General features: G+C 34.0%; 5 protein-coding genes across 7 annotated transcripts; 3 read left to right on the top strand and 2 right to left on the bottom strand.

The window, feature by feature from the left end:
• Nucleotides 1-45: 45 nt before the first annotated feature.
• Nucleotides 46-6,812, top strand: LOC106617663 (protein TIPIN homolog). The gene is made up of 2 exons (XM_014235020.3): nt 46-1,114; nt 4,652-6,812. Exon 1 carries the CDS (start codon nt 162-164, stop codon nt 1,104-1,106), a length of 945 nt encoding a protein of 314 aa, XP_014090495.2. The 5' UTR covers nt 46-161; the 3' UTR covers nt 1,107-1,114; nt 4,652-6,812.
• LOC106617662 (protein SERAC1) lies at nt 1,304-6,860 on the bottom strand. 2 transcript variants are annotated; one of them, XM_014235019.3, is made up of 5 exons: nt 6,702-6,860; nt 4,208-4,376; nt 2,989-4,048; nt 2,650-2,920; nt 1,304-2,588 (listed from the first exon to the last, which is right to left on the bottom strand). In XM_014235019.3, exons 1-5 carry the CDS (start codon nt 6,782-6,784, stop codon nt 1,739-1,741), a joined length of 2,433 nt encoding a protein of 810 aa, XP_014090494.2. In that variant the 5' UTR covers nt 6,785-6,860; the 3' UTR covers nt 1,304-1,738. The 2 variants fall into 2 exon arrangements, with proteins under 2 accessions (XP_014090494.2, XP_036214636.2); XM_036358743.2 differs by lacking the exon at nt 6,702-6,860 and adding an exon at nt 4,822-4,839.
• A 1,191-nt stretch (nt 6,861-8,051) lies between these two features.
• LOC106617646 (uncharacterized) lies at nt 8,052-10,206 on the top strand. The gene is made up of 2 exons (XM_014234990.3): nt 8,052-8,658; nt 8,729-10,206. Exons 1-2 carry the CDS (start codon nt 8,358-8,360, stop codon nt 10,060-10,062), a joined length of 1,635 nt encoding a protein of 544 aa, XP_014090465.2. The 5' UTR covers nt 8,052-8,357; the 3' UTR covers nt 10,063-10,206.
• Nucleotides 10,207-15,420: 5,214 nt separating this feature from the next.
• Sirt1 (Sirtuin 1) lies at nt 15,421-19,481 on the bottom strand. Of its 2 annotated transcripts, XM_036358738.2 has the most exons (3): nt 19,083-19,481; nt 17,665-19,009; nt 15,421-17,505 (listed from the first exon to the last, which is right to left on the bottom strand). In XM_036358738.2, the coding sequence occupies exons 2-3, from the start codon at nt 18,980-18,982 to the stop codon at nt 15,674-15,676; spliced, it is 3,150 nt and encodes a 1,049-aa protein (XP_036214631.2). In that variant the 5' UTR covers nt 18,983-19,009; nt 19,083-19,481; the 3' UTR covers nt 15,421-15,673. The 2 variants fall into 2 exon arrangements, with proteins under 2 accessions (XP_036214631.2, XP_069963465.1); XM_070107364.1 differs by having other exon boundaries at nt 17,665-19,481.
• Nucleotides 19,482-20,115: 634 nt separating this feature from the next.
• On the top strand, nt 20,116-22,562 carry DnaJ-H (DnaJ homolog). Its single transcript, XM_014234992.3, has 3 exons — nt 20,116-20,341; nt 20,775-21,248; nt 21,314-22,562. The coding sequence occupies exons 1-3, from the start codon at nt 20,273-20,275 to the stop codon at nt 21,989-21,991; spliced, it is 1,221 nt and encodes a 406-aa protein (XP_014090467.1). The 5' UTR covers nt 20,116-20,272; the 3' UTR covers nt 21,992-22,562.
• Nucleotides 22,563-22,845: the final 283 nt, after the last annotated feature.

Below are 22,845 nucleotides of genomic sequence, written 5' to 3'. Positions count from 1 at the left end.
CACTACAATATTGAAGGAATATGAAGTGGTGAGTTTTATTTGTCATTAAAAGCTACCATTGAGGTTGTTGTTTTTGGCGCAATTTCCAAAATTTATTTCATTTATAATTTGTGTTATTAATTCTCTTAAATTTTATTTCTTATAAACAAATAAACCTAAATATGTCCTCAGTATACGAAGATGATGTAGTTGAAGATTTACTTAATGGAAATTTACATGAATTACCAAGCGATGAAGAAAATGAACAGAATGGCATGGGTGGGGAAGATCTTTTTGGCGAAGATGGTGAAGCCGGTGGTAATGCGGATGGTGCGCAACCCGGTGTTAAAGTTGAACCAAAAAAGCGAACAGTGCGAAATCCAAGACCGAAATTATCTTTGGATACTTTGACGGGACCGCGTGGCATACATACAATAGAAGAATATTTCAAGGATGTTAGTTTCAAAGGAAAAGGACATGAAAAACGGGATCTAGATGAGATGATGCGTCGTATGACACACTGGGCTCATAGGATGTATCCAAATTACAAGTTTGACGATGTCTTAACCAATATCGAACGTATTGGGAAAAAGAAATCACTTCAAGTACATATGTCACGTTATCGTCTGGGTATGTTGGAAAACTTGAAAACCACTGGTGACAAAGCACATGACGAAGAAGAGGATGGTGATGCAGATGCAGCAGCAGATGAACCATTTGACGAGTTCGATGCATTGTTGGGTGAACAAATTGCCATATCTAAAATAGCGCCGCGTACGCCTGCACATTACAGTAGTGGTGGTGCTGATAGAATGGACGCGACATTTACAGGCGCTAGTAGCAGTACTTTACACACACCATCATTTAATCGTGGTAATGCAGTCATGTCTACACCATACACTACCAACGGCCACGTGGGCTATAAATTAAATGACAGCGAACTAGCACGTCCACTACCGCCGTCACAACCGGCATCACCTGCTCCGAAATTAACAGCAGAGCAAATAGCGCGTATAGCAGAAAATCGACGTATAGCATTGGAGAGATTGAAAGCGAAAAAAGAACGTTTAGCGCAGCAGACAAACGGAACTATAGATCTAACAAAGGCAATACCAGAGGAGGCATAACTCGAAGTGTAAGTTTGAATGTTTGTTTTTATTATGATTTATATGGAAGCCATGGATTTTACAAATAAGCTGTAACTTTTTAATACTTCTATCAACAAATTCTCGTCATTAGAGTATTATATTCTCTCCCTATTATATCACTTTATTTAAAAAAAAATTATTTCTGGCGTGCTCCTTAAATAAAACGTTTATGTATGTATATTCACAAGCTTCTTCATTGCTTTATTTGAGCGAAATTTCTTATGGACTTATCTTTACTATCACGTAATCGATAAGCTCCTAGAGAATTATTCTCACTGGTATCTAGAAAACATATGCATTTTGTATTTAGCCAAGGGCTCAAGTACAAACTTACATTCTAAATCTATAAATATAAATATCATAAATTTGTTTTGTCAAGTCTATAAAACATGTGCGTATGAAAACAATTTCGGTAAACAATATTAATGATTTTAGGTATAAAAATTCAATACAATTCAATTGTTAAATGAGTGCTACAATGAGATGAGTGCCAAATGTTACTTCAGCTATATGCATTTTATAAATACTTAGTGGTTTAGCTTAAAATTTACACTTCATAGCTCAGGTCTCTGCCGTATGGCAAAATTATTAGCAAAAAAAAAACCTTTTTACTAGTTTTTATCACGTCTTGACTGTTCACAATGCGCATTCGGTAGATTGATGGAAATTTGTGGAACTTGCGAGAAAATACTGCGTACTTTCTCCACTAAAGTGCTGCCAGCTTTCGATTCTGTAAAATTTGCCGCTAGTGTTTTGATAGGTTCTATTTTGAATTTCGTGCCAGGTAGTTCCACCTTTTCAGTTGGGCTTTCGTCTCCATTTACCGAGTCTTCGATCACCTTAAGTACACGTTGATAGAGGAATGACTGACGGAAAATCGGTTTCGAGAGACTAAGATGATCATCTTTGAGCACATAAAAGTCACCGTAATCCAGACGCGCTGAATCCTCAGTTACGATGCGCAGTGGGAATTTGAAGGATGTCAACATTGTTGGTGCGCCTTCGGCGATAGTGACAACCTTAACATTACGAAAGCATGTATGTAAACATGCCATAAAACGATTGTGCATTGCAAGTAATTTTGGTGCTCCTTCTTCCATTTCTTTCACCTCAATGGAGGGGGAGAGTATCACTTGCATGTGTTGTTTCCATTTGGCAATAGATGAGCCACGATGAGGTGTGCCCAGAAAAAGGATGGAGGATGTGCTATTTGCTATTTGATTAACTTTCGGATCGGGATCATCGACAGCTTTCATAAGCATTAGTTTGGTGAGTATGCCACCCATGGAATGACCGATCCAAACGACTGGTCGCTCATTGCCAACATCTGATTTGGAGAGTCGTTCCAGTAATGATGTGGCGCGTACATCGATTTGTCCTTGACCTTTTTCGCACGGGCAATACTTTGTGAAATTAGCTGACCACTCAGTGACTGCAGAGGTGTAATCTATACCAATGATTCTGATACAAAGAAAGCAGTATATTAGCTATTATAAAACAAGCTTTAATAATATTTAGCTACCTTGTATTTGGATAATCATCTGGCAGCCACTCCATTGGCCAACAGTTGGTGTACTCTTCACAGTTATCTTGATTTTGCCATTCATTGCCAGGCACACTAAATTCACCACAACAACCTTCGCCCGCCTTAAGTGGCACATCTGGGTGTACTACCTCCCAATCGGATTCAAGCTCGGCAGTGTTCTGTAACGCTTCCACAAGTTCCATAGTCGCCGCATCGCTAATTTCCAAAGTTTTGTTTTTCTCCTTTTTAGCTGCTTTCAGTATGGGATCTGTATCAACAAAACATTCATATTATTACATATTGACACATTTCAAAATTACAAAAAAAAGCACACACCTGTTGCTTGTTCTTTCGTGCTAGTATTTGCACTGACGTTGCTAACATTACTGGGGTTAAGTCCATTGCCATTTTTAAACAGCTTGCCATTGCCACGTCTTTGTTCGCCAACCAAGAACACATCATCCGTTTCGCTTGTGTAAAATGCATTCTTGCCATATAAACCCAATTCGGTGGGATTTCGATCCTTTTGGCGCCATGTAATGAAAACACCGCCCAACAGGCCGTGTATGAAAACGATATCAGCTTTGGGCTTGGCGCGTGTGCGCAAACGTGGATGCAATGGATAGACATTGGGTGGATAGTCCACATGATTGGGATCATCATGATCCAGATTAGCCATCGTTTTGGCTGATATCACTTGCAAACGTAAGTCGGGACATTTCATCCATTCGGCCAATCCGCCAATCCAACCGGACGCGAAGAAATGCTTCACGCTATCCTCAACGAGGGACATATTCGCCAACACCTTACAGAGTGTGGAAAGGGTTTCATTATCATCGGCAAAAATTTTACGCAATTCCATAAGATGTGTCAGACCACCCTCGTTGATAATTTGCTTCGCAACCGACTCATCCTTAGTTATATGATGTAGGAATGCGATAATCTCTTTTAGCATGTCCGTATCCTGTACAGATAATGAGTTAGCTTGTTCCTGTGTAAAGAATTCATCGATGCCTTCGTGTGGATACTGTTGTGGAAAGTATTTGTTGAAAAAGTTATCAATGCAAGAATTTGGGCGTAAACGCGCTAGCATATCATGAAAGTCGGCAAGCACGAGTTTGGGATTTTTAATGCAGCCACGCATATGTACCGGCACGAACCAACGTGAATCGGCGCCAGAACGTGCCAAAGAGACGGCGGTGCGTGCATCGCAAATTTGTGCCAAATGTCGAAAGTCCCAGTCCTTTAAGTGATCGATACAGGCCAATTGTCGGACGGCCTTGAGACGTTCATGTTGTGAACCCGTTTGTGCGATATTCAGCAAACGCCAGGCAACTGAATGTTTAACGGCTTTCCACCACTTGCCAATAGGGTTAATTATGATGCTGATCCATTTCTACAAAATAACAATTGGATATGTATAATTATCAAATAACATTCTGATGACTTTCACAAGTTATTTTTATTTTAAATATTTGTATATGAGAAAATCTAAATAGTTGTGAACTATGTACATATACAATAGTCAAATATTCTTCCATTTCTTAATATATACCTTTTCATCCTCTTCCTTTTGTTTCAATCTTCGCATTGACTCCTTATAAATATGGTATTTAATATATATGTAATCTGGACGCTTTTTATCGGTATCTGATGGTGCAGTATCCACCCAATTCGATAAATACTTTCGAATCCTCTGTTTTTCAAACAAAATTAAGCCACAACTGAAAACAACAACAAATAAATTTTAAATTAAATTTATTAATCTAACGCTTTGAATAAAAATAATAACATAATACAATTATATCTCACTAGTATTAATAATAAATAATCAGTAAATAATAACATAATAATTTGTTCTTATATTTCTATGAATAAGACTTGTTATCTGCATAAATCATCTTTATATGTACATATATATGTACCATATAATTGTTAGTGCTTTATATTACAATTATTTGTATTATGTCTTATTAATTCCTATGTGTTTTTTTTCTAGATTGCGCCACACGTGAGAATTCGTTAGATGTACATACATATAAAATTAGTCAACACATTTAACCTTCTGAGATTCAAACTATGCAGCATTTAACACTACTAAATTTGCTTATCACTTTTTTTATACGTAAGTTGTTTTCTATACATAGATTTTGGCAAATTTTCCAATACCTATACTTTTTATTATTTTATATTTGCACTTGTTTTTTATACATATACATATACATATGTAAATACGAACGTGAGCCTTCCTTCAAACGTGCTTTCATGCAATGATAAATTCAACCAACCCAAAGTAGACGCGTCATGGCCACGGCGCGATAACTAAGTCAAAACAACTTTGTTTGGTTGGTTTCGCTTCAGTTTTTGTCTCGTTTCAGCAAAATCGCGTGTTTATGCGCATTTGTTTTGTTATTTTGATTCGTTGGTCAAAACGCATATGTTCTTCGGTTGTTTATCAGGTTTTGCTATCTTGTCCACCAGTTGCTAATGTGAAGCAATAGTCTTGGCAATAACGTTAGACAGGCGAACACAAACATGCATATGTATATATGTATATAATACTTTTAACATAAAAGTGTGTTATTTACGTTTGCCAAAGTACAAATACATAATACTAATTATTTCTTTAATACGCCATTGGATTTTAAAGAAAATAGTTGTTAGCCAAATTAATCAACATTTGTTTTTGTTTACATTTGCGGTGCTGTCACTTATGTACAGTCAAGGCTTTTCGGTTTTTATCTTCATTGCATTTCCAATGGGATGTAAACAAGTTTGTTTACATTTACAAATTACGCCGGTGCATTTGCAAATAAAAACAATAACAACATAGATTTGACGTAATGAATGCAACGATATTAAGGCCTGTGTATTAGGCAACGTTGTCTGCCAAAGCAATCACTTGGTTATTTTTACATGCAAATAGTTACTGCATGAGCTAATTCGTATATATCTGTAGTTGATTTCACACATTCGTATATATCTGTAGTTGATTTCACACATTCTTGTTATTTGTTAAACATAGCAAACTATCTACACGATATTAAAAATATATCTGCTGTCGTATCAGATCATACGATAAAAGTAGCCACTACAAAAGTGGAATAGAGAGAGTGAGAGATTTCAATTTATAGGTAAACATACTTATATCAATACATACATACTTAAGTAGATATGTAAATATGTATGTATTATGTTTTAAGCATCAGCAACACGGAAGTTATTTGTTGCTGTAGTGCGTGTTAAGACCTAATAATCTTATTGCAAAAAATAAATACATGTATGTATGTGTCTAAAAAATTTTTAAAATAAAATTCTATATGTAATCTATTTAAATGTTGAACATAACCATACTTTTTTACTCGCCGCTTATTTATCTATTAAGAACTACGTTTCTACTAAAGCGAAAAGTGGGTGTGTTTTTACAAGTACAGTAAAAACAAAAACAACTGAAATTTTTTACATATGTACATTAAATATTTTGTTGTCTGCCGAGCCCCTTAAACTTGTTTTTAGTTTTGTCAATGTAAACAACAAATACGCGTACTTATTATTATTTACTTGCTTTTATATAGTGCGGTGTTTTCTGTATCTACATAGATATGTATGTTACATACGTCAAACTATCGGGTGATCATTTGTTGATTAATCGCAACGGTTGTTTTTATCAATTTGACTCATATAAAAGCGTATACTCGTATACTTATATCCAACATACGATATTAAGGGTCTGTCTACATCATAAGTATATGTACAATATAAGCTTTGTAAATTATTAAATACCAATGTAATCAAATGTTGAAATATAGTTGTACATACTACTATATGTATATAGCAAATAATTGTAAAATTTTCATAAATTTAGTAGAAATAGGTAGTAAATTTATTTATTTTAATAATGTGTTAATCTTTTCATTAATTAAATTGTTTAAATTCCATAAATTTATTTTTAAAATCTAGTTCGCTGTACCGAGTATTTATAGTATATACATATTTTTGTACATAGCTGTACTATGTCTTTAAAATTAACCTTTTTAATGTTTACTTACGTTGTGAGGATTCCAATTCCACCCACAGTCTTTGGGTAACGTCTCAATGTATTTGTAAAACCACCTAACGTAACTTTAGACATTATATTTTCACCAAAATTTCTTTATAAATATGTTTGTGTTTGCACTATTTTATTTTACACAAGGAACTAAATATTTTCTTATGATTGTGCTCTTTTGCTTTTAACCAAACTTCAAAGACGTGAAGATAAATAATGATGACACACTAAATATTCATTAGCACGAGCATAAAAGTCGCCTGATTTTCAATACTATATGTATATGCATACGTATTTATATATGTTTAGTTCAATTTGTTGTACACTACTTGGACGATGACACCTTTGGTATCGTAGATAGGCGACGTGCGCAGTAGAGGAGGAATACTGAACACGTCAGCTTCGGTGTTTTTCACTTAATTCGTTTCCTCTATTCCCTTTGAATAATGTTTGTAATTGTTTTAAAAATATATAGTCTAGGGAATCTGAAGTCACCAGCACGCTATTGGCAGACACCACTGACAAACTTTTTATGCAACAGTTTATAAAATAAGTGCTTTATAAAGTTAACTGAATTACGCTACCACTATCACGTACAAGTATCTATAAGTCGTCGTTTCTGTATCTATTTTAGATTCGGAACGTCCAATTAGTTTGGATTTACTTTATTTGCACTTCCATTTTTATAAAATATTTAATCCATTTTTATTGTTTTAAAAGTCTTATGTTATTGAACTTTTTGATAAATACGTACTCTCTTTGAGGGGCGAATTTTATTTTCTCACTGAACTTATCACTTCAAATTTTTATTGTTGAATGAATCGCCGTGCGAAACTCGCCAGCTAGAAATACTTAATTTTGGTCGAATGACAAGCGTGTTGTTATTGTGGTTGTTGGATTTTAGTTTTTGCGCCGTTTCCCATGTTTGTTATTATCGTTTAATTTGTTTTCAATTGAACATTCTTCGACGTTCGCAGCATTTATTTCTGTAAGTTTGTTATTATTGTTATTATGTTGTTGACAAAAATTAAACAAAAAGCAGACAACAATTTTTTCAACACGTAGTCAGATGGGTGGGTTTGTAAGGTAAAATATACTTTTAATAAGAAAATATATTTTCTTTTGTTCAGTAAAGAGAACCGTGTTTATGAGTTGTTATTAATTTTAAAAATGTTCAATACAAAATTTTAGAGAATTAAATATAATAAATAAAAAATAAACTATGGCTTATTACCTTTTGGAAATCTATTTAAAATTATGTCACCTTGATCACCCTGTGGTCTGGAATTCTGCTCGATCAGCTGTTGAATACGTCAAATAATTGTGGCGAAAACTACCAGAAAGAGAACTTGCGCTAGCCTACAAAACAAAAATATCTTTTCTTCTTATTTCAACATCGAACAACAAATTTTTCACATACCTCATACGAAGGCATAATATTTATAGATCGTTTTGCTGCACTCTATTTTTTTGGCGGGTACTTAATAGTGCATATAAACATAAACATCAACACAAAGGTGATAGTTCAAGCAAAGATTTGTTGATTACAAAATCGAAATTCTATTGCAAAACAGGCGTTAACAACAACAACAACTTATTAAGTGATTCGCGTGATACAACCAAGGCTTTTAGTTAGTGATTTAATATTCCAGATTCGATGAGTCATAGCGAGAGCTCTTCTAACGCACCATCAAAGATTAATGTGGCAAGTGCCTCCTTTGGAGGAAGCACGTTTTGGCAGCGTAGAGAGGATATTTTTAAACGTCTTCAGCAGAGTGCAGAAAAATGTAAACTGAAATTTAGTGGAAAGAAGGAGTTGGCCACGGAAAAAGATGATAATGTGGCCGAATTGTGTGAAGCATTAGAAGACGCATTTACATACGGCTTGAAACAAAAACATTCAGTGGTTGCGTTAACAGCGGTCAGTTTGTTCCAAAATATGCATGAGATTGTAACAGGTGAGAGGAGTATTTTAATTGATAATAAAAAATAAAAAAAATTGTAATAATGTATAATTTTTACATAAAGGCAATAGCTCAGGCATGAATGATAGCAATGGTGACACTACATTTTGGGATTTTTGTCAAATTCACTTGACTCCACACGAACGCGAACGTTACACACAACTCCAACATGTCTGTACAAAATGTGGTCTGGGCAAGGCATTTATACGTGCTACATTGAACGAAAACTCACTGCAGCGATATTTACTCACATGGCTGGCAGAAGAAGACAATTTGCACCGTTACTATACGCAATGGTCGCTTTTGTTAGACGCCAATGCCAACAAAGAATTGCCACAAATTATTGGTTCACTACAAGATGTTCTCTTTGCGTTGACCGTTAATTCCGCTGAGTTGAATGCACCAACGCGCATCACACCACTTCAACCGAATAAAGAGGAACCCGTAATTTATGCGCCTACACCGGTACCTGCTGCCGTCGGCAAAAATAAGCGCAGAACACAACCAGTGGAACGGCCCATTTCAACTGCCAATTCCACAGAAGATTTATTGAAGGTCATTCAAGAAGTCACTAAAGTGGCAGCCGGAAAAGAGCGTATGGATGTATTTCAAGCTATGATAGAACTGCCAGTGCAGCAAGAAACTAAGACAACGCCGCCAGATCCCATAGAACCAGAATTAGCATTTCTAAAAGAGCCCTTGCCCGACATTTTTCCACAAAGTACGCAGCACTCAACGACAACTGCTAACACCGCTAGCATACAGCATAATGGCAATGGTGATAAACAATTCGTCAACACACTGAGTGAACACGAGTATGAAGATCGGAGTGACACATCATCGCAATATAGCAAGTCATCATCTGCCAATTGCACCGTTAATCATGCAGCTATGGAGGAGAGATTACGTGAAATGGAGGAACGCTGCACACTATTAGAGACGCGTGTTGCACAATTGACGCGTGAGAATCGTCAGCTGGTAAGGCGTTTGACACAAAACTTCAATGGGCTAGCCATTGATCCCACCGCCTCCTTGGCTACGAACTTTCTCATAACCATTCCAACGGCCGATTTAAAAAAGACAAAACATGGCACATCCTACTATGCCTACGAGATACACATAACCATGCGTCAAAATCTGGAACACTGGTCGTTATTGCGTCGCTATCGTGACTTCCACAAACTACATAAATCACTACTACGTACTCATCCTACCGTGTCTTCGGTGGAATTTCCACCGAAAAAGCATTTTGGCAATATGAACTTGGCCTTTGTAGAGGAACGCCGTCAGCAATTGCAAATCTATTTGTTGAATGTGGTGGAGATTTTACCACAAGTCGAGGCTTGCAAGTCGAAGGCGGAATTGCAAAAAATATTTCCATTTCTGCGCGAACGGTAACAGCATTGGCTGTTGTTTTATACGTTTTTCGTTTAATAGTATTAAATTGTTATTCACTTGAAAGTGCTTGTTCGAAGAACTACTTTATTATTTTTTTTGTTTTTACCACTGTCAAAGGGTTGCTGTTAATTTTTTTTAAATTTTTTATTCCTTGTTATAAATATGTAACTAAGCGTATTTTAATAAATTTATATTATAAAAAAAAATTCTGAAATGTTTTATATTTTCCAAAAAGGTTTTTCTCATCTCATGTAAATAAGCATACAGTGCAGGTTGTGAAGAGTGGATAAAAATTGTTTAAACCGCTTGCATATTACTATTGTATATACTCAAGTTATAGTCTATGTATATTTTGATCACCCGTAGCTTCTAGGTATCTCTTACAGCTGCATTTCTTATAGCAAATATATGTACAAGTACAACTAAACCTAAAAACGTAAACGTCCAACGATTTGCATCCAACGAAAAATGCTAGTTCTTTCTATGATAGCTACAAGCTATACTGATTTGCTCTGAAAAATATGTTCGAAGATTGTAGCGTTGCCAATTAAAAAAAGTTTTGCCATACAAGCGCTTGATTTTGATCGATCAATTTCTTTCTGGGTGTTATAAGCTTCGTGGCAAATTTAAGATAACCTGTTCCGATTATAAAAACTCTAAATATTTTTTGTAGACTTTTGCCGAACAGAAATCCAGGTCTCTTTCAGTTATGTAGCACCGACTTTCGTGAATACTTTTTTTTTTTTTTGTATTTTTGAATCGTTTAGACAACTTGGGGAATGATTAACACCATCTGCTGACCATAACACTAAAATTTTTGTTGTGTTCCACTAAATATACTCAGTACTGAAAACAACAAATTTCCAATAATTCCAATATGCATGTATGGTATACATAGTATTAAAAACATAAATTTCAATCTCACCACATGCAAAATTTCTATGGCAAAGTTGCACCAAATAAAACAGGACGATTTCACTTATACTTATACAAAATAGGTTGTAAACCAATTTATTACGAAAATTTAATTTACAAACATTTTGCAGTAACAATTAAAAATGCATGTATGTGTGATAAAATAAAGAAAATTATATAAATATATATAAGATTTTCAAAAATAGCTTGTAGTACAGTAACACAGTAACCACAACAAGAGTTTAAGCGGATTTTATATAATGCAGCCAATTTTTGTTGTAAAAGCAGACGCAAATTTTATTAACTGAGGAGTTTAATTATTAAAAAAAAAATAATAATATAACTAAATTTGGTTATAAATTAGGTGGCAAACAAACGTAGGGGGAGTATATGCTTACAGTTTTATGTACATATTAACATACATTTGTATGTGCACGTAGGCTTATTTTATGTATAAAAACAACAAAACAATTATTACTTATAATTTAATAATATTAATAAACGTTTGATAAACTACATAGTTCAATATGCATTTGTGTATTTGTGTGTGTATGTATGTATATATATTTTGTAAGCACTATTCTATAACTAATTACTTAACGCTACAAACGAAGAAAACTGTTTTATATTATATTTTTTTTTTACTAGCATATAGTAGAGTGATTGGATAGTTGTTTGCGTGCAGTGTTAGAAAAAATTGCCATTCAAGCATGTTTACATACGTACATATGTTTGTTTGTATGTATAAAGGCTGCTTACGAGTTTTGTGTACTTTCTAGCAAAACACAATTTCTTTTTTAGCTTCAATACGTTTCTTTCTTTTTATTTAATTAAATTATGTACTAAGCGCTATATTTTTTTGTAATTGTTCAGTTGAAATTTAAACATATACATTTTGCATGTTACTTAGCGGTATTTCATTGTTTTGCATTCAATAATTTTGCACTGCAGCGTTGTTTGAGCGTTGGTCAGAGCGGAAGTGGGCGAAATTTAAAGTTTGCGCATGCGTGTGATTCTACTAAAATTGAGAGAATACAGAGTAGAGACAATATGCCATATATATTTTTTTACAAAAGATGTAAATTTATTTGCTATTCCACATACTTGATTAACTTTTTTTGTTTGCGTAAGAATTTAACAATTTCCGAAATTGTAAAAAAATAAGTTTATAACAAATATTTTTTTGTCATAAATTTGAGATTTCGAGAAAATATTTTTTTTAGGCAAAATTTTATAACGAATATTTTTTATGTTAAAAATTTAACAATTTGGAATAAAATTAAAAAGTTGCTCAAAAAAATTTTTATATCAAATATTTTTTTTATTAATTTATTTCATTATTTTTCAGATATTTTACGTTAAAAGTATATACTTTTCTTAAATGCATTATTTAACAATTTGGGAAATAGTTAAAACTAATAATTTTATACCCAATATATTTTTTGTTTTACGTTAATAATTTAACAATTTGGGACACAGTAAAAAAAAATTAAAAATTCGAGAAATAGTAAAAAAATAAAATAAAAATTTGAGAAATAGTAAAAAAAAAAATTCAAAAATTTACAAAATATTTTTATTTAATGCAACTAAAAATACATAATTTTTCTGCATAAAATCAATTAAATGATAATGCTTTTTTCCGTTGCTCTTTTAATTAATACTTTTGGATTTTTGCGTGAAATAAAAAAAAATGTTACACAATTTTTTAAAAACGAAGCCTTTTTGCATTAAACTTTAATTTTATATATGTATGTAAATTTGTATGTGTATAAATTGTTTCTTGCTACTAATTCTCTCTACAGCCGCAGGCAACAACTTAAGACCACAAGTCTCTTGACTTTGCCGCCGCACGAATTGTTTTGCAATTTTTATAAGTTCTTCTGTGAATTATTTGTTAGAAATAATTATATATTCTTACAATCAACTTCATTTCGCTCTAAGTTCTACATTGCAATGCGCTTTTGCTTTATACTCTCTTGACTTGCTTTATTTAGTTTCTATTATAATTTTGTTTTGTTTGATTTAAAAGTTTTTAGTGTAAAATTTCGCTCTTATATATAGTTTTTTTTAAATATAATTATATATATTTTTTAAAATTATTTTTTACAAATTGTAAAGAAAGAGCAAAGTTAAATTATATATATGTTATTATTTACGCAAATCATTAGTTGCATGCGTTTACAATAATGTTTATAATATTGGTGACCATATTAAATGAAAAGAAATGCCACATGCGCACATTTGCGTGGCGTTATGCTTTCGCTTTAAGGTAATTGCATTTGAAATGGAATATTTTATTTGAAAATTTTTATAAATTTGTGTTTTCGTTTTTTAAATTGTATATTCATGTTTTTTTTTTTTTAATAACAAATAAAGTTTTTAACGCAATTCATGCTTTTATAATAGTCTCCTACAAACACATCGTGTCTGCCTATCGCCAAATATATGCGGATATTGAACTTATTTTAATAATAAATATTTATACGGAACAAGTTAACCTAAAAAATATATGTTTTTAAATTTTTATGTATTTATTTACATTTCTTTAATATTATTATTTTTTGCGTACAGGGTTGTAAGAAAACAAATTTGTGCTTCTTGTTACTTCTAGTTAATTTTTTATTCATAGAATATACTTGTTTTCAGCACTCTATAAGTTTAAATATACAAATGTATACATTTAAGCCGGTGTCTTTACAAATTTCTATTTTCTATATATCTACATACTTTAAATATTACATAATCATCAAAAATATTGATTTTGCTTCAAGTGCGTTTTATATGTACACGTGTATTTAGGATCTGATTAGTGTTTATTTCGACACAAAATCGTCATAATATTGAAATGAAAGCAGGTTAAGTAAAGTAGTTGGAGAGAAGACTGCTGTAAACCGTTAAAATATTGTATTAGTATTTTGTTTATGCTATGTATGTATATATGTATATAATTAAAATTAAATATTATATAATATATGCCAACGCTTTAGAAAAGTTTAAATATTTTGGAGTAAATATATGTATGTAATGTTAAAAATACATGTTAAGCCACTTCCAAGTAATAAATTTTTATACTAATTTTAAATAGCCTGTTTTCGCTCTACGAAAATGCACGATATAGTTTCGTTAAATTTATTTATTTTTTTAATGCAAGTCAAAGACCAAATACAAATTGTGTGATCCACACACCAATTGCACAAAAAATTGTAAAAATTTGATAATGCTTTGGACATAATTGAATTTTGAGATGAATACGACAAGAGTTGGGAAGATACGCTGACAGAATATCTAAATAAAAAAAAACTAAAAGCCAAAAAAAAAAATATATTAAAAAAAAATTAAAAAATAAATAAATAAAATAAAGTAAAAAAAATTTCGACTCAAAGCACGGGTACTTGAACTATAGATAATGTTGGTGATCATAAAAAAAATATATATAGGACAAAATTTACGAATTCAATAAAAAGTTACAGAATAACAAAATATTAGTAATATAAGTAAAATAAAAATAATAAATATAAACAAAATTACAAAATCAAGAAATGTGAATATTAGAATTAAATTAGTTGATTGGCTTTGAAATGTTGAAATAATTTTTTTTTTCAGAACTAAGAAACATAAATAGTTATTCAAATATTAAAAATATAAAACAAAGCCTTATCGTGTGCCAATTAAAATATGAATTTGTCTTATTTCAATTTAGTTCAAGTGCCGTGTTTAAAAAGGCTGTTCACGTTGAAAATTTCATAAACGTAAACTAAAAACAAAGTAGAAAGCAATTAAAAAATTTTTTAATTAAAAAATAACCAAAAATCATAATGAAAAAGCAAAATTTTAAATTTGAAAAATACACGTGTATATATTTCAAGAATTATTAGCTATAAAAAAATTTTACTATATTTAATAAATAAAACAAATAACAAAAATTGTATAAAAAAAATTGATTTCCGAATTTTCTGTAGTAAAAAAAATCCGAAAAGAGCATCCATACATATATATATTTTTTTTTGGAAATCATTACAATGCTGAGCAAAAGCAATTCAAACAGTTATGCAAAGTAATGTAGACATTTTTAATTCAATATTACACAGTAAGAATGCTATTAAATAATTTTATATAGCATTCAAGTCAATAAGATTTTTTTTTTGTATAAGTTATGAATGAAATATAAACATGAAATGAAAAATTGCAATATTTATAAAAACAAAAGAAAAAAAAATATTACAGTCACATATTAAATCTGTCCAAACAGAATTTTACTTGTTAAACTATGGTTATACGCGAACAAAGTAATCGTGGCATATATATTTATGCAAGACCCTTTATTGCTTAAAAGTTAGGTCGGTTGTAATAGTTCAAAATATTTGTATACAGCTAAATTACGTATACCAAACAGGTCCTCATCAGCTGTGGAACTTCAGCGCAAAACAAAATCCAATAGTAATATTCACTTTACGTAAAACTTTTTTGTTTAATCGGATAAGTGTCAAATGCATATAGTTATGTACAGTTACAATTCTATTAAAATATAGCAAAAAAAAAAATAATAATAAATTAGTTTAATTTATGCAAACATTTGTTTGTTATTGTTGTTGCTGCTTTCCCGTTCTTAGCTTATTCAATTAAAGTTGCGCAAGAATAAGCCAAAGCGATCGGTGTAAGATCCTGTTGTTAGTCATACCAAAATAAATACATACACTTAATTCTGCAATGTTGTTGCTAATAATGGCGACGGCGTCTTGTCTGTGCTTGTACTCAGCTGTTTCATTGCAACTGCCACACTGCTTTCCACTGCACCAACGCTACTTGCCGTTGTGAGATTTTTAGCCAAATCCGTAGTTGGCTCAACAACATCCACAAAGCTCTTGTTATCTTCTGTTGAGCGTTTACGTTTAATGGGAGGCGGACTGAACACACATTTCTCATTATCACTATTACTGCTATTGCAAATACTACTACCATTGCTTCGACTACTTTCGTTTGTAACGGCATTTGCATAACTGTTATTGCTAAGCGTTGGCGGGCATACACAAGCTCTCTTTTGTGGTGATGCAGCAGACGTTGTTGGCACTGTCAACGCTTCGCATTTGTATGTGTTGTTTTCTGTTGTGCTGCAGGCGTATGTTGTTGTTGTTGTTGTCGTAGCTGTTGTATTATTTGCGATACTCGCAGCTGCTTGGCCAACCATTTGTACTTCTGTCGCATTGCTGTTCATTTCATGGCTGACCTTGTTGTATACCACCGGTAGCGTTTGTTTGGCGCAAATTGCGAATGCACTTGTTGTTGTTATTTCACTAACAACCACTGCTTCGACTGATGGCGGTAAGAGGGGCGATAGTGGTCCATCATTTGCGTCAATGTCATCCTCATCCTCATTATCGTAAACATTACCGATAATGTCATTGTCCTCATCTTCGTCCGCCATATCAGACCACCACGATACTTGTGCACCAGGGAATACGTAGGCTGAAACGGTATCATGTGCATAGTAGGTGCCTTCAAGTAAACGTTCCGCTGCAGTACGGTATTTTTTGACACTGCGCCGTAAAGCGACATTTGCCGTTTTATTTTCGACTAATTCACTTGACGTTTCTTGTGTCGTCTCTACCGTTGTATCTGTTGTTGTTGTTGTTGTTGGCGTTGTTAGTGTGTTGTCTGCGCAGGTTGTTGTGGCGGTGTTCAAGTTTTCCAAGGTAGTTGTGCCACCACTATCGCCGAAATTTGTAATTGGTGGCGGCAGTGTGCCAATAATATTGTTCGAAATAAGCGCGGAGTTCGATGAATCGCCCAAAATACCACTGTCTTTTGACGAGTCTACAGATAAGTGGCGCGCGTGCATACCGTAGGCGGTGTGATGTTGGGGCTCACTCACGCGCGCATTGAATGGCTGAAATGAACGATTTTCGAAATCCTCTGCATCTTGGGGATCTTCTAAGTAATTTACTGTTACTAAATCGTTCGTTTCGTGTGTTTTCGTTAACGGATGATTAAGTTCTAATATGGTACTCTTGATTTTCTCAATCGCTTCGTTAGCCTCACTATTTGCCACTGTAGCAACGGGTTTAGCTAGCACCATGCCAGACGATGTCGAGGATTCGAATCCGCTATCTGAATAGGCACCCGCTGATCGTAGCGCTATATCTGTGGATGCGCTGGATTTGACTGATTGTGTGTCCGTATCTAGCATCTGTTGGGCGTACTCTTCACTTTCGTCGTTGGTGTCTTCCTCCTCCAATGATAAAAGTTCTTTCGATTCTTTTAATACAACATTGTCATAGCAGATTTCTTTCCAATCGTCTCCTAAACGATGACAAAGTTGATTGATAATAACATCGGAATCTCCCAATAGTTCCACATCAAATTCAAGATGATGTAATTGCTCCCGATTGATAAGTATTTGGGGAACACTAGCTGGTATTGAGCTGGGGATCAATGCTACCGGTCGCACTTTGAGCGAAGAACCTATAACAATTAACAGGTCACATTTATCTTTGTCACTTGCCATGACAGTGTGAAACTCCTCAGGAAGACCTGTGCAACATGATTTGAATATTTTAAATGTAATCAGATTATAAAAGGCAATATTTAGTGCAAATGTCATATATAAAAGTCATAAAATAATATTCTATAAACAATAATACTTTTTAAAAACAAACGGAATTTTCTACGATATTTCAGCAATGCACTTACCTTCGCCAAAGAAAACAATGTCTGGCTTCATTATACCATTCTCCACAAGCTGTCTTAAGTCAGCGTCAGATACAGCATCCGAAGCATTCACACTCTGCTGCACATTCGGCTGGCAACGTCTACACACCGGTATGCGCTGTGAGAAAATATCTTCACGAATTGCGTCTGCTGTGCACTTAACTTTGCATTTGGTGCAAGAAGCGGTCGAGAATGACCCATGGCACTCAATTACATTTTTAATGCCAGCCACTTGTTCCAACGTATCGATGTTTTGTGTATAATTCCGTAAAAGTTTCTGTTTCTCTTCGAGTAGTTTGATGAAGCGATGACAAGGGGATGGTTTAAATTGTCCCGGATATATTTCGCGTGCAAACTTGAAGAATGGACGTGGATCACTTGAAAAGTAGTTGATGTCAAACATAGCTTGTGGATCAGGCAAATTGGGAAAATCTTTTGCCAAACGACTGTAGATACCATCACTAGAACGAAAGTCTGGTATGCCACAAGATACAGATACACCGGCACCAGTCAACACAATTATATTTGTCGATTGTTGTATCAACTGTATGACATCTTCAAATGTGTTGATATAACGAAGTTTTTGGCGTCGCGGCGGTTCGGATAACATGCTAGCCAGTATACGCCACAGCATCATGTCATTCACACCGGGCGCTATTGGATGTACATTGGAAGGCAACATTTGTGAAAGCAAATCGCGTGGATTGGCACCAGCGTGAATTTGCTTTTGTACCCAATTAATAGGGCGTGCGCTAATTGGTTTCCATTCACGGCCAGACATATCCGATAAACCACTTAAATCAGAAAAATCCGAATCAGATGTGGAGTCGTCACTGTCCTGCGAAACATCATTATTTGTATTACCACTGAACTCTTGGGACTCCTCATTTCCTTCCTCCACCAAATCATCATCTGTTTGATAACTGTCAGCGCCGTCATCTTCACCATCATCTTCTTCATCGTCTTCTTCATTTATGGAATTGTCTTTTGTTGGCAATTCGACAACATTCAATGGTGTTTCAATATTTGTCGCTGGAATTTCATCAGACGAGGAAGATGCTGCTACCGCCACTGTTGCAGTTGTTGCTATACTTTCGCAGTTTGTTTTTATATTGCTTTCGCGCTCTGCTACTACTGTTTGTGTATCAACTATTTCGGCGCCAAAATCAAAACTCTGTTTACTGGCCATGAGTGTTGTACAATTGGCTGACAAACATGTTTCATGTATTTTCACATCTTGCAAATCACGCTTATCAGAATGTGAAGTGCCTATACGGGTTTCTTCGAAACTTTCCATCATATCCACTTGGTTTATAGAGTCCACCTCCTATGATAATAATGCGAAAGCCCTTTCCTTATAATGTTGTATAAATGCAAATACAAAACTCTCTCTTTCCCACCTCAGTTTGGAGCCCAACAACTAAGGCGTACTCTCTCGCACTCACTTTTCGCCTTGTTTATCCGTTCTCGTATGTTACGTTTTCGTTGCTGCTTCGTTGGTACACACAAAATTTTCCTTTCGTCTCTTTTGCTGATGTAAAATTTTTCTCCGCCGTTTTTTCACACTTTTCGCTAAGAAAAACCGCGTTTTTCATTTAACATTTTTTTCAATTTTTTTAATAATATTATTTATTGATATGTTAAATAGAAATTCCGATACTAATTTTCGTAATTTTTTTTTAATTTTTGCGAATATTTAACACGGCAATTGTAGCAAATGATCCTCGCCCAAACACAGACGAAAATATTTTTTGGTGGCTCGTCAATGACGTGAACAAAAATGGCCGTCGTCTCAACGGGTTGCTGTGTGCAATTCTAGTACTTTCTCTAACTCTCGTTAAAGTGTAGTCGTATTTCGCGGGTTTTCAGATTCCAAAGTAAGTATCTAAACAATTGTAATTCATTTATAATTTCCAATAAGATAAAATCACATCAAATATTGAATAGGAAGTAATGTTTTATAAACAACATTAGAAAAAAAAGGTAGAAGTTGTTATATTTTCCAATCAGGGTCTATTTAGCTACAATGCAACACTGAGTGGAAAATTTTCGCTCAGGTGCAAGGTGAGGGTTGCCAATAGTCTTTTGATTAAATAATATAAAGGCGCAATTTTTTATTGGGAAAAATTCATTGTTTATATATGCTAATTGGAAATAGTAGATTGTATGACGTAGTGGACCACTACTGGGACCGATAAACCGTTATTTATAATTTCTAATATAATTAGAAATATATACCATTTATATATTTCTTTGCTTAATGATTGAAAAATCTTGCAAACATATAATTCTTAAAACAACATGGTTAATACGTTGGATTATTTCTAAAAAAATAATGTTTTTTTAGTCTTAGTTTCAAATTGGATATTAACATTAAAATCCTTAAAAGATTTTTGAAAAGTTGACAACACAGCAATAAAAGCGAATTGTCAATTTGCTCATCATCGCCGTCGCCGTCGTCAACGAACGTAGGAAGAAGATAGAAAGCTTTCTCAATGCAAAATTTTCTCAACTGTTATTTTGTTTGTGTCGACGGAAAATATTGAGGAAAATTGATTTTTTTTTGCAAAAAATTTAGAAAGTTACAATCATGGAGAATGTAGAGCTGTACGAAATTCTTGGAGTGAATAAAAATTCAACAGATGCTGAAATCAAAAAGGTAAGCAATTGCAGGATTCGTTGTATGCTCGGAACGAAGTTTAGCCAATGAATCAAATTGGCTAAAAAGCCGCGGGTGCTTGCCGCAGTACATACGACAATATAATTGGATGCAACAGTTTACAGCCATTAGATGGAGTAAGCAAAAATCGGAATTTTCCAATATCCCGTTAGGAACTATGCAGAATTTCATTTAGCTTATGGAAGTTTAATGTTGCTTTACTACATTCGTGGGCGTCACAAGGGGGGAAACCTTTCATAACGTATGGTCGTTTGCCGATTGTAATTATTTGCGATTTGGGGTGAATAAGTTCCACAAAACAGCTGATCGCTAGAGGTTGCCTTTGTTTACATTGATTGTATATGCCAATTTTTTTTATTGTTATTCTGTTGAAATATTGTAACTAATCAACAATATTAATAAATACTTTCAGAATTATCGAAAATTGGCAAAAGAATTTCATCCGGACAAGAATCCAGAAGCTGGTGATAAATTTAAAGAAATATCATTTGCATATGAGATACTTTCTGATCCAGATAAACGTTTTATATATGATCGCTATGGACTGAAAGGACTACAAGGCAGTGATGGTTTCGGCGATGCGTCAGAATTCTTTTCCCATTGGTTTCCATTTAGTGGTGGTCATAGGCATAGTAGTGGTGGCGGTTGTGCCAATAGTCGGGCGCGTGCAGCAGCAAAAATCATTGAAAAACTAGAAGTGACGCTTGAAGAATTGTTCAACGGCAATGTCTCAAAATCTATTGAATATACACGTACTTCCTATTGTGCGGCATGCGAAGGTGAAGGTGGACCGAAAACGAATATGGAGCAATGTAAAGCCTGCAACGGCACTGGTCGTACTGCAAACTACTCATTTATGGGTGCCTTTGTGAACGCATTTGAATCCGTAAGTAAATATAAATGAAATAAATTATTTTTGTGGTAAATCATTTCTATTTTATATGCAAATAGACCTGTCCGTCCTGTTATGGACGTGGCACAACCATACCCGAAGAATGCCGCTGTACAACTTGTAGCGGCAGTGGCTTGGTGAAGGAGGAGGTAAAGCAAGAAGTGCCTATTGAGAAAGGTGCATCAAATATGGATGTACGATTCGCATCAGTGGGCAATCAGCCTTTGGTAGGCGAGCGTGGCGATCTTATAGTAGTTTTAGTGGAAGTCGAACATCCAGTTTTCATACGACGACAAAACGATTTATTCCTCCGTGATATACATATAAATGTTACACAAGCATTATGTGGATTTATGCATTGCTTCCAACATCTCGATGGACGCACAATATATATCACAAATAAAGCTGGCGATGTTATTAAGCATGGCGAACTAAGGGTAGTCACTGGTGAGGGTATGCCTTTGCGAAATAATCCCTTTGAACGTGGCGATTTATTTGTGGAATTCAACATTGACTATCCTGATGATAATTTTGCGACTCTAGAACAAATGCAATTGCTGGAGACGCTGTTACCGCCACGCCCACCCTTCATAATGCCAGAGGATGCTGAAGAAGTTGTGCTGATGGAAGTGACACCCTATGGCGAAGGTAGTCAGGCTGGTGCTTATGGCGGCATAGATGATGACGATGACGATGGTACACCACATTTAGATAGTGTACAATGTCAAACGGGATAAAGCGCAGTGACGTAAAACGTAAAGCGCAGCTATATGTATGTGTAGATGTAGTGGAAAATATTGTGACAGCTGTAAAGTCAAATTTTTGGTGTGAATACGAAATTTTGTGCATGCAGTATGCAGTACGTTGAAAACGAACATGAAGAAAAACCTAACCAAATGATAAACGTATAATTGATAATAAGCACGTAAATGTAATGTGTATTACATACGTATGTACGTAGTGTGCTACGTTCATTTAGTTTTTCTAATAATTTTAATATATTTATTTTTTCTGTAACATTGTATGTGTGCACTTTTTGGACTTAACATGTTTTTGAAGCATTCAATTTGAACGTTTTGATTTCACTTACACATTTTCATTTACTTACTGTAATAATATAACGCGATGTACGAGTATGTTGTAAACTAAACGATTGGCGAAAGAAATGTTATTTTAATTCGGCAGCGTATTAAGCACTGCTAAGCAAATTCTAATTTGTTGACCAAGACTTAATATCTTTAAATTAATAAATATACTAAAATAAATACTAAAAATGTGCACATTCCGCAAGGATTAATGGAATGTAAATATTTGGCGCTTTATTGAAATGAGGAAACAGCGAAAATGAAGCTGTCAAAGAGGTGATATTTGCAGATATTTCTTAAACGCATAAGCTAAATTATTTCCTATTCTTTATTTTTAATTTTTGAAATGCAGCTGTTCGTGTTGCTAAGCAAGTTAGCTTACCGAGAAATTTCTCGGAAAATAGTCGGCAGTAGTGTTACAAGTTTTTGGATATAGCAATAATTCCACACACTCCATTTTTGTGAAACAACAATCAAAAACCAAAAATCACACATTTTCTTTTGCT

This window comes from Bactrocera oleae, chromosome 3 (assembly GCF_042242935.1).
Source record: "Bactrocera oleae isolate idBacOlea1 chromosome 3, idBacOlea1, whole genome shotgun sequence".
Classification (NCBI taxonomy): Eukaryota; Metazoa; Arthropoda; class Insecta; order Diptera; family Tephritidae; genus Bactrocera; species Bactrocera oleae.
The sequence above is the reverse complement of the archived record's forward strand: the minus strand, read 5'-3'. Positions and strand labels throughout refer to the sequence as shown.